Below are 18,852 nucleotides of genomic sequence, written 5' to 3'. Positions count from 1 at the left end.
GAAAAGAAATATTTAGTCTTCTTATTACAAGTGCAAAATGGTTAACACCAGAAGTAAGGTTTATCTGAAGGCAGCACTTTACTACACTGGCAATTATGATCTTTCCCATTTCTAGCAAAATACAACATGCACAAAGTAAGGATACCTGGATTTCTGCAGTGATAGCAGCATTCAGTGCAGATTCTAGACCCCCATCAGCCATTAAGCTTCCAACAAGCAGATCAATCATAAATCTACGGCCAGGACTTACATTTGTTTCATTCCCTGAAACTAGAAAAAAGTCCTCTTATTTGACACAGAATCCAACACATGCACACACACAAATTAGTAACAGCTTTCTCTGGCCCTTTCACCCTCCATTCCCATGTACAAAACATACCGGCACTGGGCAAAAGTGCTGAAAGAGCCCTAGCGCGTTCCTCTGCTGTTGGAAGTAACACGGACCACCCGCTCTGCAACACTGCTTGCGCAGCTGTCTGCACAGTATTAAGCACGCCAGCATTGCTTGCTAAAGTCACTACCGTCTGTTTCAAGCTGTTGAGTAAGACACTGCCTAATCCCAAACCAAGACATTCTGGATCTACTTGGTGACTAATTGCAGCATGAAGCTGAAAGACAAACATATAGATTAATTAATAAAGTGATAAAGCTGAAAGAATTTTTTTAAATGGTCTCTTGGAATCAAGTTTCATACAGTTGTTAAAGCACAATATTTCAACATCACAAAATATATACGATTAACGCTCCATTGTTGCTGTTAGTCGCGAAGTCGTGTCCAACCCATCGTGACCCCATGGACAACATTCCTCCAGGCCTTCCTGTCCTTCACCACCCCCGGAGTCCACTTAAGCTCACGCTGACTGCTTCAGTGACTCCATCCAGCCACCTCATTCTCTGCCGTCCCCTTCTTCTTCTGCCATCTATTGTTCCCAGCATTAGGCTCTTCTCCAGGGAGTCCTTCCTTCTCGTTAGGTGGCCAAAGTATTTGAGTTTCATCGTCAGGATCTGGCCTTCTAAAGAGCAGTCAGGGTTGATCTCCTCTAGGACTGACCAGTTTGATCGCCTTGCAGTCCAAGGGACTCACAGGAGTCTTCTCCAAAAAGTTAATAAATGCCAGCAGAATAGCTCAAAGCAGTTATGTATGGCATGGTACAATGAACAGTGTTGGCTTCAAACCACTCAGACGTAGGTTCAAATCCCACCTCAGTAATTCACACCATGGCTGATCCATGGTTTGTTGGACTTTAAGCTGCCAACTGCATACAGTAAAACCACATACCTACTTGACTACTGTAAGGCCAGAAGTGATTGAGACTGTAAAACCGTTCATAAATTACAAGGTATTTGTAAACAATTTCAGCTAAAACAACAGCTATTACATATTGAAAAATGAATGCTATTTTTCAAATTATTTAGATTTTGCAATTTCAGTATGAAGCTTTAATCTCAATGTCTGGATTCACACAAACAGGAAAGAAAAAGAGCCACTTTGTCATGCCCCACATCTGCCAGTCACACACCACCTCATTTGTCCTCCAAACCCAGTGAGGTAGGTGACAGGGGTTGGTCGCAAACCAACCAAGTCACCCATGGCTTGCTCTATGGTTGTATGGAAGCCACTCTCCTTAGGTATGGACCACACAGCAACCTGGGCTTGGTACAAATAGTTACAGAAATGAGGTGGTGTACAACCAGCACAAGAGGGGAAGGGAAAGGAAGCCAGAGTGGCTTTCTTTTCCTTCACCAATCATGCAAGCATATGGTACCTGCAGCCTCAGAAGATTCAGTGTAGCCACAGCCATGCATTCTTTTTCCTGTGGAGGTGGCCAGTCAGAAGTACCATCCATTCCTTCTGTCACTTGTCTCAGTAAGAGATCCAGCTGTTCAAATGTCATTGGACAAACATCTACCACAAACGGCACACGTAAACCAATAGACCATTCCGAACAAGATGACCAGGCAAAACTCTAGAAGAAAGAGCAAGAGCAAGTATGCAGCAGCAACATTATGAAAATTAGAACTGCACATAAATATCACTGAGAAAGAAGAACTGCATCAACAAAAGAATATTCCCATTTCCCATAATCAAGTGTTTTCCCACGAACAGCTTTAGAACAACTTCAGGTTAATTTCTAGGAAAAGCTAACAAGTCCTAGGAAACACAGTACCTTGTCCCTGGGTGGGATGTGCTTAATCATCTCTCAGATCATAATTGTTATCATCCCAGATGATTTCTTAATTCCTCACCCCCAACTGCTTTGGAACTGGACCAACATCACCAGGCTGAAAGTAAAGGGCAGTGCCCCCAAGCACCCTAGATACAAACATTACCATCTGGTGGATCATCTGGTAGCTTAGGGAAGCAAAGGAAAACCACTGCATAGATATACAGACCTCAGCTTCATACTCAATTGCTAATGGTTGATTTTTTCATTGAAACATCCACATCAGTTGGAAGAGCTGCATTCTAGAACTGTTCACAGGAAGGAAGTACTTCACTACCTTGCCCTGGGTAATTTTCTGCTTATCAGAACCATCCCATGAAGAAAAGTTTCTCTCAGAGCAAAAAGCAGCTTGTAACAAGAAATCCTGATAAGGAATAGGTGGTGGAAAAAGAGCTAAGCACCTATACAACCCCAGAACATCCACTGTTATTGTGTATAAGACACATGAGAAAAATGGGCATTCTGTTTTATGGCATGTATAACCTGACCCTTAATTTGCCTACCTAAATATTTACTGTATGATTTCAAACTAAGAATAGAACAAAAGCTTCTGAAATAATTAGAAATAGGTTAAAAAAAGCTAATGGTCAGAGGAAAAAGTCACATAACTGAACAAATTTAAAGAGAAAAATTGTGTATAAATTATAGGTACAAATAAGTTCCAAAGACAAGATGGATGAATTAGAATGTGTGATTTGAAAAGAGAATGTAAGAAACATGTTCATATCATACATCTAGTGGCCCAATCCTGTATCCTCCAACTATGCAGAAAATCATGTAAAATCTAGAGTGGAAGCCTACCTGGGCTGGTCCACAAGCAATGCCAACAATATGCTTAGAATCTAATCCAGGAAGAGCAGTAGGCTCAGGTTTGGTGATCCTCAAGGTGTCAAAATGCTGGCATTGATCATTGCTTCCCCAGCTGTATACTTCACTATCTTCTGTGAGTGCTAAACAGTGGGTAGATCCAGCTGCTACATCTATTACTTTTTTCCCTGTTGGAAAACGCACAGGTAATGGGAATAATAAATATTACAACCATAACAAAAAAGACATGTCAGAGAAGAGCTAATTCTAACTCAGATCTTGAAATCTGTTTAGGAATGTCTGCAAAACAAGATGTTAGCAAGGGACTCTTGAGTTTGTTCTGGAAGGAACCAAGGTACTAGTGTCTTATTTAAAGTTAATAATAAAAAAGAACCCAGTTAGATTGGACCAAAGAGCTTACTAGTCCAAAATCCTGTTCCCATATCTTGGGAAGTTCACAGGCAAGACATGGTGGAAACAGCCTTCTCTCTTCACCACTTCCCAGAATCTGGTACTCAGAGGCCTGCTGTCAAGTGTAAGCATTACAAAAAAGTAGCCACTGATAAACTTACATTACATAAATGTAATCTAACCCCCTCCTAAAGCCAACTGGTGACCTTCACAAATTACTTAATTTAACTCTATTTATATGACAAGAAGTACTTTTATCTGTTTAGAACTTCTTACCATTCAGTTCCACTGGATGATCCCAAATTCTAGTATTTTAAGAAAGAGAGAAAAATTTCTACCTATTCACTGACTCCACATCATGCATAATTTACATATCTATGTCATGTCTCTAACTTACTCAACTTTCCCATAAAGCCCCAAACACTGAAACCGACCCCGACAGCTGTTCAAGACCTGTAACCATACTGGTTGCCCTTTTCTACACCTTTTCCAGCTCTACAATAACATTTCTTCAGATGCTGCAACCAGAACTGTACATAGTATTCCAGGTCTGATCCCAATACAGATTTATATAAAGCTATTATTATACTTCCAATCTTATTTTTAATCCCTTTCCACGCAATTTGCCTTTTTGTCACAGGTACTACATATTGGTCCAGTGTTTACATGGAGTGATCCACTCAAATTCTCCTTGACAGGTACATTCAATTTACACCTCATAAAAGTACATATGAATTATTTTTGGGGGGTGTCCCAATGTGCATAGCTCTAAACTTACGGTGAAATGCAGTTTCATTTGATTGCCCATTCACTCATCCCAAAGACATCATTTTGGAAATCTTCATAATATGGTTAGTTTTTCCATGAATAATTTGGTTTGTTATCAAATTAATTTGCCTCACTGTTCACCTCTAACTTCAGGTAGTTTTTTAAAAGTCCAAATATATATATGGCCTGCTACAGTATCCCTCTTTACATGCTGTCAAATAATTCTACAAAACAGGATTTATCTTTGGCAAAGCCATGTTGATATTTCTTTAGTAAGTCCTATTCTTCTATAAGTTTGATAATTTTAACTTTACTCGTACTTTTCACCTATGACTAGGACAGACATTAAGCTAACCGCTCATTCACTTTAAGTTGCAAAACATGATGTTAACATAACTAGTAATTGTCTCTTCACTTACCTTGTAATCCTTCAAGTAGTTTGGGATATCGGACGTGCTCTTCTGTTCCATGTCCAAGCCTCTGATTGTCACCCTTTCCCCAAGAGTAGACTTGTCCATCTTTTGTTAGAGCAACTGAAAACTGACTCCCACAGCGTACTTTCACAATGTCCAAGTCTTGAAGTTTTTCTATCAGCTTGGGAGTTTTGCAACCATCACTGCCACCTCTTCCTAATTTCCCATAATCTCCATCACCCCAAGACCACACTTGACCTGAAAAAATAGATCTCATTATTTATTTATTTATTTATTTATTTAAAACATTTCTATGCCACCCCATTGCAACAAAGCCTCGGGGCGGCTCACAACACATAAATACTAAAATTATACAATAAATAATACAATAAATAACATCCCCACTGCATTCTCAGCTTTAAAAAAAACCTAGTTAATAAATAATTAACAGTTAAAGTAAGTTTTAAATAAAAAGGTCTTAGTCCGGCACCAAAAAACAAATAACGATGGCGCCAGGCAGACCTCTCTGGGGAGCACATTCCATAGATGGGGCGCCACCTCCGAGAAAGCCCTCCTCCGGGTGCTCACCCTCCTAATCTCATTCACAGAGGGTTCCCGGAGGAGGGCATCTGCTGCTGACCTCAACAGGCAGGAGGGCATATATGGGTGCAAGCGTTCCTTTAGATAACCAGGTCCCAAGCCGTTAGCAGTATAGCTGCATTAGCAGTATAACTGGCAGTCAAGTTTATATTTTTAGACATTGGACATTGCAAAATAAAGTTACACTTACAAAGTAATGAACCTGATTCAAAGAGCTGGCATTAACATTCAAAACTTGGGACAAGGTTACCTGAAGAATCATCTCCTCCCTTATAGACCTGTCTAGACCTTAAGTTCATTCTCAGTGGTCCTTCTGTAACTGCTGCAACTGCCCCTTTATTTTATGTGTTTAAATTGTTGCAAATTGCCATGGACCACTCAGAGAACTTTGGCTACTGGACAGTATAAAATATAATAAATTAATAAATACAATTGTGTATAAAAAATAACCTACCACGGGTACAACTAAAAGTTTACAACGCTTAATTGCCACTCCAAAAGCAAAGGAAGCAACACAATCAACAACATTTCTGTTATTTTTGCTGACCAAACCTGTATTTTTTCCATGCAAGTGGGCTATTTATTGGCAGCACAATCTTACACATATCTATTCAGGAGTCAGTCCCACTGATTTCAATGTGGCTTACTCCTAGGAAAATGGGTATAGCTATACACCCTTTACAATACTTAATACAACAAAATACATGTTTCCTTTGCCACATATAGATTGGCTGTGTACATGCATAAACAGTCCGGAACCTTGGTACATTAAATAACAAGGTGCACAAGCTTTGCTGCTCTAGCATGCAACCCTTTTGCTTCTTCAGGTTACATGCATCAGTCCATAATAGGCATTAATATCCTCAGCCACTCCCCCTTGAAGCTTGTAAGATTCTGCCCACTGATAGACCAGGTGGCAGAAAAAAACTTGTTCCACCCCCCCCACCCCCTACACACCCCAGCCATCCCAACACAGCAGAGACTGCTGAAAATAATGATCTGTGATCCTCATTAGACCTGTTAATGGAGCCAGAGGAAAGGCTCTGACTTCATGCCCCTTGATGATTTTGATGTAGAAGTCCTCAAGCATGCAGCTGCATATACACTGCATAATAACCAGAGTGTTTTATGGATAATCTCCATACAGAAAGAGGTTAAATCAGCTGAAATGTGGGACAGGGTCTTTTCCATGACAGTTATGCAGTTACAGAAGTCCTTCCCTAGGGAAGATAGATTAGCTTTTCACTGTTTAGCTTCCAACAATTATGTAAATAAAATTGTGTTCCGTGTAAAATTTGTGGGTTTTAAAGGTTGATGTGTGGTTTTATCCTGGGGGCGGGGGGCAGGGGTTGGTGCTCTGTTCTTAATTTTGATTATATTGTTACAGTATTATATTGCATACACTGGTATACAATATTTGTTCCATGCATTGCCTCAAAGGCCTTATGGCTCAACAGTGATCTATAAATGAATATAAATAAAACAGCCATTTTTATTAGCATACTATTCAACTGAGCAAACAAATCCAAAATGAAGTGGAAAAGATAGACACCCAGCTTCACAATTATCAAACTGTAACTAAAGCTGGCAAAGCTACTGAAACCGCTGGTTGTGCCACTGACCATTTTCAGTCACAGCAAGAGTCTGAGCATCACCGCTCCCACAGGATACATCAATGACCTTCAGTCCTTTCAGGCCTGTAACCAACATTGGGATTGTCTGATCTTCACTGGAACCTTCAATACAAAACACAAATCAGACGGTTTAGTTCACATGGACAAGATTCTGGCCTTGTGACACATAACTCATAGGATAAGAGAACTAATACAAACATACCATGGCCTAGTCTGCCATAATTTCCTCGACCCCATGTGTACAACTCTCCTTCAGCAGTGATTGCAGCACTATAGGTACTTCCACACGCAATATGTACAACATGTTTTCCAGCCTGCTTTCCAGACAGAGCAGAAATCATCTTCGGTTCTTCTAAAGGTCTACATAAGGTGGAACCCACAAACACTATTAGACTATACACTTTTCTGTGGAAAGGCATGAAAAATGGGACACAATTCTACATCCCCCTCAAAGTCCAAGCAGATTCCAGAACAAAAAGCACCCCCACCAAGGGAAAAATATCCTCTCAGAAACCATTGGTTAATTCTTTTCTTTCTCTTACTGGACTGATACCTCCAAGGTAGCTTGCTCATGGGCAACAAGCCATCTCAACAACCTATGGCTTGGCTTGTAGTTGGCTTGTAGATTGTGGCAGGGAGTTTTGGACCCATAAAAACTTATTGGGTCCATGACGGATTGGGCAACCAACCTGACTGAGGGTGTCAGGAAGAGGCTAATGATCCACTTGGAAAGTGCTGCCCCAAAAAAACAAGCAAACAAACAAACCCAAACCCCCTGCCTCTCTTACAAAGTTAGCCCAGACTATTGTCAGAGCCAGTTATCCCACTGATGCTCAAACTGCACAGAGAATCCTCCATCACTGGCTCAGTACTCCTTGCCACCATTATACTCCTTTTTTGACTTGCTGCAGACTCCCAATCCCCCACTTTTTTTGGTTTGGTTTTTTTTTGTTTTGGGGATCACTTTTGTTTTGTATGATTTGACTGCTAGTGATAGACCCTTCACCTTCTTTTTATTATTTCTTACCACAAATTAGCACACATATTTTTGTTTTTAGTCAGACTTCTTGCAAGTCTGAAATGGAAAATAAGGTAGTTCATGGCAGCTGCAGAATATGGTATCCAACACTGAGTAAATAAGTGATACAGAAAAGGACTATTCTTTCAAACATGTTAGTAATTATTCATGTCCCATGTTTACCAGACAGCAACTGGCACTTTCAAAAGAGTATATCTAACAATCTGGGAAAAAATTACACCCACGTGTACTGTCACTAACATTCCAGCATACATACACAGTATCCCCATGGCCCAGGCGTCCACCATCTCCACAACCCCAAGAAAAAACTTCCCCAGTTGCTGCCAGTGCAAGGTAGTGGTGACCATCTGAATGGGCTGCAATCTTCACAATGTTTCTAGAAGCAAGACTCTGCACCAGCTGTGGTCCCTGTAAGTTAAAATAATTAGCCCATCATATCTTGCAGAAAGTAGATGAACATTAAGAACACTTACACAAAGAAATTATAGGCTATGTCTCAAAAACTGAAGGACAATAAACTGAATAAAATGAGTAGTTTCAACACTGAAATGTCTTCCTCCTAAATATGTTTATTTAGGATTAGGGTAATTTTTTAGGTTATAACATGATGCCTGATCTTCTGATTTTCAATTTTACTGTACTAACATAAAATCAGCCAAAACCTCTAAGCTGGATTAGGGTCTGGAAAGGTCTGGGAAAAAAGCCTCTTTCTACCTAAGCATTTTTTCTCTATATACATCTCCACTTAGCCATTGATGAAATGAGGATAGTTACAATACCGTATATGTATCTCTCCCCACTCTCCCTGCTCTCTCTCTAGCACGTGAGCAAGAGCAAGCTAAGAGTAGGTTTCATAGGCAGGGAGGGGAGAGCAGTTTAAATCAATAAAGAATAAAGTTCTGCCCCCCTCCCTAATCCAATTTTAGGGTCTCCCACAACTTTTAAGGGTAGAAAAAGTTCAGAGATGCATGCTCAGCTCTTTCAAGCCATGTCTAGCTTGGCCTTTATAAAAAGAAAGTAAAATCAAAACTTCGCCATTGGCCAAAATGAAGTTCATTGCAAACATTTCTTGCTATAAAAAACTACAATGAGGCAGAAAGCTGTTCTCAGAAAAAGATTCGACAGGATTTGTTAAGAGTCAATACAATACAGCCCATATAAAAATAAGTATTTGACTAAGCTCTTTTCCCATTGAGAGTTCCTTCATACCTCTGCAAGAGGAAAATTACTAGGACACTAAGAAATAACTAGAAGTCACCTACCAGTGTGTCACTATTGTATGCTTGGGTGTAAACACGTCCATTTCTAGATAATATTAAAAAGCGCTTCTCTGCACAAGCAATCTGTGTAACTCCAAGATTGGCAAGTCCTTCACACTGAATTGGACCACTCACATTAGCATAATATTTCCATCCTATTAACCCCCATGCAATGACTTCTTGCAAAGATCCCTGAAAGGCAATTAAAAAAATAGCATCAACAATATAAACATCAACATCATCAACAATCATTTAGAATGCACTTGTAACACTTAACACTTTAACATTTTTTTAGTTAGCTTCAGATTTATGCATTCAAAATTAGCCAAACATATATCTGCAATACTGTACAAATATATAGAAAAACAAACAAGGTTTGAGACAACAAATCTCCAGCATTTATGTGGAAGTATAACTAGACAAGAAGTTTTTCTTGAGTTTAATTAAGCAGTGCTTTAAATTTACTAGTCAATACTAGTTTGCAACCTAGAAATTGGTATGCATATTGAAAGCATTGATGCCAGTGGCTAAAGGAAAGAAACATTAACAAGGTTCATTGTCTATGTTGAACTGTTTAACTATTATACGCAGGGTTAACAGAGTTTCAGCCTAGACTCCAGTGACTCCAAGTCTTCTATTCCCTCCTGCAAATGTTTCCAAAAAGACAGGTGACTTCCAAATGTAGCCTCCAGTGTGTCATGATCAACACTAGCAGAAGACATTCAGAAATCTTGCTATACTGCATGACAAACAGTGATGTTTTGAAATTGAAGGGGGTTTTATAAAGCAATCTGTGATATGGTACAAGGAATAATTGTCCAAAAGTTTAAAAAAATGCCACTAGGTTAGATTTAATCCTTTGCATGAGCCTAAGAATCCCTTTAGATCTCTATCATTTTAGCTAACTGTTCATTTAACTAGCTGGCATATGTAAATTACCTTATGTGATGTTGGAGAGCTGCACTGTGGTGGCATACACGGAGTAGCTAGACGATCTAGATGAGCCATGATTACAACTGCAGTTTGTCTTAAATCAATTGCCAACTCATTGTCCTGTGGCAGTATTAGATATCTTAGGAAGTTTTCATTTGGACTTAGCGGATAGGACAGCATCTTAAAATGCAAACCAAAAACATTTGCAGCAAGTTCTCTTTAACCATAACACATCATAAACCTCAGTTTGATGTAATTTTAAGTAAACATCATGGTGACTCTTCAAAAGATGTACACTAACAAACATTTTATTGCAGTTCTTGTATTAGAACAACTCAGAGGTTGCACTAATAAAAGTATTATGCTAATAAAGATTTTGGATTTTTTTCCTATATCAATTATAGTTACCTTTGGTTTTTGTATTGGCTAAAAAGATATAGTTTTTACATTAATTCCTATTATAAAGGATAAGCCCAGCATTTATAAAACTTTATACTGAAAGCATCTATTTAAGACATTACATAGAGCAGGGATGGGCAACTTTGGGAAATTAAGGAGCCATTTACTCTGTCTGGATCCTGTCCCCTAACCACATAGATCATTCCTCCACCTGCAAATGCGCCCCCCCTCAAAAAAAAAAAAAAAAAAAAACGGTATCCAGAGAAGCTATAGAATGCCAAAAGGGTCAAAATTAATTTGCAAACAAGCTAGTGTTTATGTTTTTAGAGATCTGTAGCAGCTTCAGATGCCATTTTATTTGCCAAAAATGTAAACATTATAAAAATAAAACACTGTGAAAAATAAAAATCATATAGGTCATGAGCACAGATATTAATAGCTGCATAAGAATGTCCATTTCCAGACCAGAGCAACAGTGACTTAAATGTTTGCAGTTTTCATTTCAGTATATTTTCTTTGCACTCATATGTCACAACTGATTTTAAGGAACTTACATATGTACATGAAATGCAACTTATCAGAGGCATGACAATCCTAATTTAAACTAAAGTTGTTGCACTGTTGTTCTGATGGTGGTAAAGTTCCTGCTGTGAGCATCATTAATTTTTTTTACGTTTCTACATCACACAATAGACAAATAGTTCTCTAACAGATCTCTTGCAAGTTTAAACCTTTAAAATACAGTACAGAACACAATATAAAAACCTTAATATTAATATTGATGAAACACTGCTTCAAGTAAGTATAGTCTAAATGAATACCTTACAGAGGTACATACCTGAAGATCTTCTTCAGTATTGTTTATCTCTTTGTTGCAAATTATACTTTGAAACCTCTGCAGCAAAGGAAGGAGTGGGGCACTGGTTCCCTGTGCTGACCGTTCATTATCTGTTTCCCGCGTGCCACTGTCCCAAAGTTGAAGCAACAGCATGACAGCAGACAACATTTGGCTGAAAAAAATGGAGCCAAAGCTGAATGTGCTATGGAAGACATCTTCCATTAGTAGCATTTGTTTCCATCACTTTTTAAAAGGAATCTCCCCACCCGCCATTTCAAGCATGATGTAATAAACAGTGCAGTGCTCAGATCCCTGGAAGCTGACTCTAAAGTGATAAGTTTACCTCAGTGTGCCTCTCTGGACAGCCAATTCTAATAATATGGCAAGTGCCAAGTGTTGGTCTTGCAATGGAATGTTTCCTGATCCTTTTGAGCCTGAAGCTCCATGGATGTCCCTACAGGAAAAACAGAAATTGTAAAAAAGGACTGTTAGTCCAACACATACAAGTACTACATATCTGTTATATTATCTAGTGTCTTTACATACAAAAAAAAACCCTATTTTGAAACACAGGCCAAAGTTGTTTTTCCCCTCACTTTCTTTACATATAAACAATGGGTTGAAACCAATTGTGTCATTCTGTTGAAGGGAACAGTTCCATCAGCAGAACCAAAACAGGGAATGATTTTTTTCCATCTCTACTGCAAACTCCCATATGCTTCCAAAAGCTAGAAACTGCTAGAGCAGATTTATAGATGTCATGGTAAGTTGCAAAAGGGGAGGAGAATTAGAGAAAGTCTCATTACACTTATGGATATCTACAACTATGATGCAATATAAGCCTACTAATGCAACATGACTGCACTTCCATATCATGCTGCATTTAAAGAAACACTATATATTCATATAAATAAATCCAGAATATGCAATTTAAAAATGACAAGGAAGAACTATAACCCAGAGTTCACATTCATGGTATCACAATGGCAAGGTATTAATAAGTGGCACCAAATGTTTAAGTTCCATTTCCATTTCCTGTGTTCACACAAAGAACACAGAAATAAAAATTGCCAGGCGCCAAGTACTCAAAACAAGTTTCTGAAATGTGGACCATGAAAAAAATCAAACAATGTCAAAAGAAACTTACCCAGTTACAACAGACCTTAGAAATTTAGTTGCTCTCTCCACTACTTCAAGCCATACAGATGAAACTGTTCCTTCATCAAAAAGTGATGCTTCTGGTAGCGCTCGCAAAGCGTCGAGAGACTCTTGTAACAATTCACTGCAGAGATCTGCATCCTCACCTAACAATGTTATATTGTTAGCTGTGTTAGGAAATTGTGTACTAGAAGAAATATAGTACAACTTGTCACAAATGATCTGCAAATGCTCTCTTGGCATTTGGCCAATAAACTGAAAACGCCATATAACTGTATCTGCAAAATGGGAAGAGTAGTGCTCTACCTTCGTGCAGTCAAAGAGAGTGACGGTAACAGCACAAACAACTTTGCAAACTAAGACCGGATGTTAACCACAGAACTAGTTCTGCATGCCCAAGCAGGCTGTGGGCTTGAGCCTCTCAAACAGCAGCCTCTCTCATCCCACTGAATAACAAACTCATTTTGCAGCTGGTGGGACTTCTAAAAATTAGACTTACAAGGACTCCTTGGGTATGTACAGCATCTTAAGTAGCTCTCTGATTCCCCACTCTGTGAGTGCTATATGAATGTAAGTCACTACCCCTCATCCTCAGAGCTTTGTCTCTAATATGGTAACTAACCTGGGACCTAATCAGCAGAGTTGTTAAGATAAGCCATATTATTTTGGCCCCTGCTGGTACGTCCAGCTTATGCCAGGAGAAAGATGGGGGAGAACAATCCTGTTAGTTCTCCTGGACCTCTCAGCAGTTTTCAGTACTATCAATCATGATATCCTCTTGGGGCAACTGTCTGAATTGGGTGCTGGATTGCACTGCAGAAGAAGGTACAGTTTATGCAAAATGCAACAGCCAGACAAATAACAGGGACCAGACAGCCTGATCATGATACACCAATTCTGGCCTACTTGCACTGGCTGCCTGTATGCTTCCAAGTCCAATTCCAAGGTTTTAACCTGCAATACCTGACACCTCTACTCAACACTACAATTAAGTTCTGGGGCTTGCCTCCAACTGCCACCTCCAAGAGTTGGTGGCAACAAGGAGAAGGCTCTTTTCTTTTCTTAACATAAGTGAGTACATAAGAAGGAAACAAAGCAAATGAAAATAAACAAAGCAAACTACTATGAACAAAGTTGCCAAGGGACTTCTAAACAAATACAACCTATACATTCAAACCCTCAAATTTATCCATCTTTCTATCTTTCAACAGTCTGTGAGAGTTTATCAAAAAAGAAATGGTTAATCTACAACAAATATTCCAATCATCTCAATTCCTCTACTGCCTTTTTTTCTTTTCCAAACTCCCCTCAAATCCCATTAGTCATGCTGAGCATAGTAAAATTTCCATTTATCATTAAATTCTTCTAACAGTCTTCTGTTTACATGCTTAGTTAACTTTGCTATTAAGTGTATGCAGCTAGTCTATTTTTCCATTCTTCAATTACTGGGGCTCCAATTATTTCTATTTAGAGGCAATTGTGAATCTTGCTGCAGTTGTCATATACTTAAATAACTCTGACATATTCTTTGAAAAGATCTCTGGCACAATATTCAGACACATATTCTTAGGACTCGTGGGAAACTTATTTTTTTCTGCATTTCCATGTGTATCTGTTTCCAAAATCATTTCACTATTTCGCAGGTCCACCACATGCAATAAAAAGTCCCATCTACCCTATTACATTTCCACTTTGGAGTAATGTACTACCGATAGAACGTCTTATATCAGTTTTTTCTTAATGCTTGACTAACATTGAATTTGATATTGTTCTTCCAAAGAGCTTCCAAGAAGGAGGCTCTTTCCATTGTTGCCTCCCCCACCCCACCCCACCCCACCCCACTCCCATTATGGAATGGGCTCCCCATTGAGGCCTGACTGGCACCAATTTCAGCACTAGAAAAAGACTGTCCTCTACTGCAAGGCATTCAATTCATCTACTGGGGCTTGCTAAGATTTGTCTTCAAATTATTATAATATTTAATCTGCTTTAAATTTTGTATTGTAATCTTCTAATGATGTTTTAATATGGTGCATTTTATAGCCTAAGTTTTTAAATGATGTCTTAATATGATTTATTTTAGATTGCATTTTTAATGTGTTGTTGTAAACCGTCCAGAGAGCTTTGGTACAGAAATTAAACAAATAATATAATACTAATACTAAGATCCTGTACATATATCCCTGGTGTAAGTCTCAGTTATCTAAATGCGGCTTTCCTCTGAGAGATCAGTACAAAATATGTAAATGAAAACAGCATGGTTGGAGGAGAAAACTTTCACCAGTCTCGCAGGAAACCAACCTCACCAGATGTATCACATCATCCAACTATACCTGATCTCCAAGCTCTCCGTAGGAATGCAAATGCAAATGAAAGGGCAGCTCTGGATCCTACACGGGCAAGACCTTCTACACCTTTGCCTATAGGTCTGGGACTGCAGCAAACAAACACAGATTAGAGATGTGTGTGCGTCATGATACGACAAAACAATCTACACAAACATTCTCTAAAATGTTAAAATTCAAGAATCAAATCCAACTGTCCCAAAAAATCCAACAATGCACTAACCCCTCTAATATACTAGTAACAGCTGTATTATCCAATACGTAGTCTACAAGGTCCATAAATCATTTGTATTCATGTCCAACATTACAAGCTGCTAACATTTCTTCACACTGAGGAACTACACACCAGTGAAATTTTCACAGTGAGGAGTTAGGGAAAAATAGCAGACCACAGTACATAAGGGGTGGGGGAAAGAAAGAGAGATTCTTTGAACTAGTCTTTACCTTTTCTTGTCCACAGCAGGCAGAGAAATATTACTTGTTTTCCACTTAACCTTGACATTTTCCTGAAGGACAGTCCTATTTAATGCAATAAAATAGCGTTCTAAGATAGCAAGCCTCTGTTTCAATCTCAGAGCAGAGAGTGTTGTAGTGGCAGTTTTCTTGGCTAGTGTTTGCTGCTCCTTCACAAGGACATAAAGGCACTCTTTCAGTTCATTTACATCTAGAACACACAAAATAGTAGTAACCATTAGTCATACATTCAGCCCAATTTAATTAAACTATCTAAAAACAAACAGTATGAAGCAACCTCGTCTTTAATGACAAATGGGGGTGGGGGGCAGAAAGACATTGCATCCACTGTGTTATTTAAGAACATTAATATTTAAGGTTCAGGGTGGTGTAATGCTATGTCAAGTTTTTTGGAGAGTATATACTTTATTTATGGCTAAATTTATTTCATGTATATGAAATATTTCATGTCTTTCTATCATCAAAGAATTCAGTACATGGAATTCTACTACATCCACTGACTGACCAGGCTGAAATCTTCAGTTTCAGCAAGTTTGCAGCATCACATGCTTTCAGACTATTCAGTTAATTACTACTGTCTAAGACATACATGATCTGTTTTATAAGAAGCAAGTTTCAATGGGACTCCATGAATAATAAGGAATATCTGGATAGTCATTACTTTGAAACTAAAGAGCATATTTCACATATACTTGCCAATTAGATTTAACAATGCATACATAATGTAGATTAATTTGAGTACAACAATGGCCTTTCATATTACCTAGCACTTTTCTTTTTCCTATACAAATTGAAAAAATCTGTTTTCTAGGCTCCTTTAGATACTAACACCACCAGTGGCAAGTCCACTGTTAATGACAATGATCTATTTAGGGCATAACAAAGGTATATGGTATGTTCTAAGTATCACACTAGCTACAAAACAAGAACAAAAACAAATAAGCTTAATCATCTATTTTGTATGCTGGATTTGTTGAACAGCAGTCATCAGGTGTTTCAACACACAAGCTGTTTCAGGGTTGTGAGCAGGTTGTAAATCATGCTAACAATCTACAAAAGGGTTTGGGTTATAGAACTGGCACCAATGAGCATCCAACCAGAGTAGCTTATTTAAGCCACTGTTGCTGAAAATTATTGTGCAAACCAGGTCAGTGAAATGGAATAGAAAAATACTTTAACTTGAACAGTAATGCTGAACTTTTTTAGCAAGTCAAATCCAATCAAGAGCATACTGTAATCCACATTTGCCCTACTTGGAAAGTTTTGTCATTAATACCATCATCCAAACGTATTCAACAATGACTTGCATCATCCCTGGCTACAGAACATGCTGGCTAGGGCTCATCAGAGTTGTTAGACCAAAGCTTATAGAAGACACGAAGACACTAGATTTCCTTCCTCTGCTCCAGAGCTAATGAGCCAAACACAGGCCTGACCCTCCGCCAAAGTCAGAATGATTTACCACAAGCTTCTACTATCAGTGTACTGCAGGAAACCTAAACTGCACGGTGTCCACCCATGGACTAGAAAATTGGGGTTTTAATAAAGACATTTATAATTTCTACACTGGTCATTTCATGTGTTCACATTTTTATTTTGTATGTCATTGGTTGATCAATGTTCTGTTGGTTGAACTGAATATATAAACTATTTGAGAGAATAAAGGCACAAAAATGCAATTTTAATGTCAGATTTCTTTCTCCACAATTATTTGCACTATTCTGAGCCATAAACAAAAGGTAGCGCTGGGAATCAGTAGTACATTTTAAAACAAAAACAGGGACCCTACAGCACTTACAGCAATTCCCAGATGTATTAAGAACAGATATTAAAGGACAGATCAGTTTGAACTCATCAACGGCATACCATGATGAAGCCTTAATTAAGATCGAACCAAACTCATTTCACTAATGATTTCTTTCTGCAACTGGCTCATCCAAAATTAAAGCATTCTAAAATTATACAGAAGCTTTTTATTATTGGCAGATGGGGACCAGAAACATCACTTGGTTTCCAGACACTAATACCCATTATCTTAAGTTTCCTGATACTTACTAAGCAACTTTTTAAATATGTTACAGAACAGCACCCAAGACTGCAGACTACACAACTTGCTCATAAAGTAAAGCCAGAAGTTGCTTACACTGCATACATAAACACCAGCTAAAGAAATGAACCTATTACAGTCCAGAAAAAAATAGGAATGGGGATATCAGTTGCTTGACCCCTCGATCCTATTATTCAAGTCATTTTACTAGCAACACATCAACTGTTCACCTATTAATTACCTCCTTACTAAAAGAAGAACCATTTTAATTTGATTTTAGGAAGACTTGATTGCCAAATTAGACAAAATGTTGGATATCTGTAATAGGATCATACATCTCCTGATAGGATTAGTCATGAGGTCGTTATTTGTTTTTCAGCGCCAGGCTAAGACCTTTTTATTTAAAACTTATTTTAAGTGTTAATTTATTATGTAGGATTTTAAAAAAAAATTTAAGCCGAGATGCACTGGGTTTTAATATTTTTAGTGTATAAATTTTTGTATGATTTTGTTTGTTTTTGTTGTGAGCCGCCCCAAGGCTTTGTTGCGATGGGGGTGGCATAGAAATGTTTTAAAGAAATAAATTAAATAAATAAATAAACCTGAACTGGATTGGGAACATGGCATTGGAGACACAGACTTAACATTTCTTTCTCCTTCTTCATGCCATTTTTCCATATTAAATCAATCTCTACCTGCCTATGGCTCTGTTGGACAAAAATATACGCAACCATATATATAATTCCCCTGCAGCCAAACAAGACAAAGGGTGGTTGAGGAAGAAAACATCATGAAAGAAATAGTTAAATTCACCCTTCCTTCAGCAAAAAAGTCCCCACCTAGTGTAAACCTCCTCATGGTTTCTTTTAAAGCAAAAAATGAAGGGACTGTATGCTATCACAGATTTGTTGAGTCTCACCTAGCTTGACTTGCAGTATTTCATTTGATCCTGTGCTTGGGCAGCATCTTGGCTAACACAGGCTACCTGATTTTTAATTAATCCAACATTTCATAGTTTCTGTCAAGAATAGCTTCATAATTAGTTTGAATAGGGTTCACTGCTATTAAAATTGTTCTTAATATTTTCAGTGATTATGTAGATCTGCTTCACGTAAAATCAAGAATTTGAAAGTGTGTTTATGTGTGTCCATTCCCCAGACTTCTCTCTGGTCTACATCCTGAAGATGCCTGTAACATACTGCTCTTCTTCACCACCTAATCCAGGAGTATCAACAAAACATTGAAAAAAGTAGAGGGAAACTCTTGAAGAAGGGCTGTTCCGGTCACATCATTTCTGTATTCTTTGCACATTTATGGTTCCTTACATGCAATGAAAATAAATTCCTGGATTCTGAAACACTTATTTGGTACTTTGCTTAATGAGAAAAGCTAGAGATGTTATATCTAGGTTGGATCACTAGTTACATAAGATTTTCTTTGAATCTAGTACAGTTAACACACACTGATGTGACTCCTTGACAAACTGTTTTTCAAAACACCCA

At 38.3% G+C, this 18,852-nt stretch overlaps 1 protein-coding gene across 6 annotated transcripts in view; it reads right to left on the bottom strand.

Annotated features, from left to right (window-relative positions):
* Positions 1–18,852, bottom strand: part of HERC2 (HECT and RLD domain containing E3 ubiquitin protein ligase 2) — a 101,755-nt gene that overhangs the window by 68,490 nt on the left and 14,413 nt on the right. For 4 of the 6 annotated variants that reach the window (XM_044433102.1, XM_044433137.1, XM_044433121.1 and 1 more), the window contains 15 exons: positions 15,274–15,493; positions 14,818–14,918; positions 12,474–12,630; positions 11,670–11,780; positions 11,327–11,498; positions 10,096–10,269; positions 9,160–9,348; positions 8,154–8,305; positions 7,061–7,218; positions 6,847–6,960; positions 4,631–4,882; positions 3,027–3,220; positions 1,767–1,967; positions 380–608; positions 146–270 (listed from right to left, as the gene is read on the bottom strand). In XM_044433102.1, the coding sequence (XP_044289037.1) occupies positions 146–270; positions 380–608; positions 1,767–1,967; positions 3,027–3,220; positions 4,631–4,882; positions 6,847–6,960; positions 7,061–7,218; positions 8,154–8,305; positions 9,160–9,348; positions 10,096–10,269; positions 11,327–11,498; positions 11,670–11,780; positions 12,474–12,630; positions 14,818–14,918; positions 15,274–15,493 (2,549 nt within the window). Of the gene's footprint in view, positions 1–145; positions 271–379; positions 609–1,766; positions 1,968–3,026; positions 3,221–4,630; positions 4,883–6,846; positions 6,961–7,060; positions 7,219–8,153; positions 8,306–9,159; positions 9,349–10,095; positions 10,270–11,326; positions 11,499–11,669; positions 11,781–12,473; positions 12,631–14,817; positions 14,919–15,273; positions 15,494–18,852 lie in introns of those variants that run through there. The other 2 variants (XM_044433129.1, XM_044433146.1) reach the window with 2 other exon arrangements.

This window comes from Varanus komodoensis, unplaced genomic scaffold (genome assembly GCF_004798865.1).
Source record: "Varanus komodoensis strain SLA01 unplaced genomic scaffold, ASM479886v1 scaffold1, whole genome shotgun sequence".
Lineage (NCBI taxonomy): Eukaryota > Metazoa > Chordata > Lepidosauria > Squamata > Varanidae > Varanus > Varanus komodoensis.
Note: the sequence above shows the minus strand (reverse complement) of the source record. Positions and strands in the feature narration are given on the sequence as shown.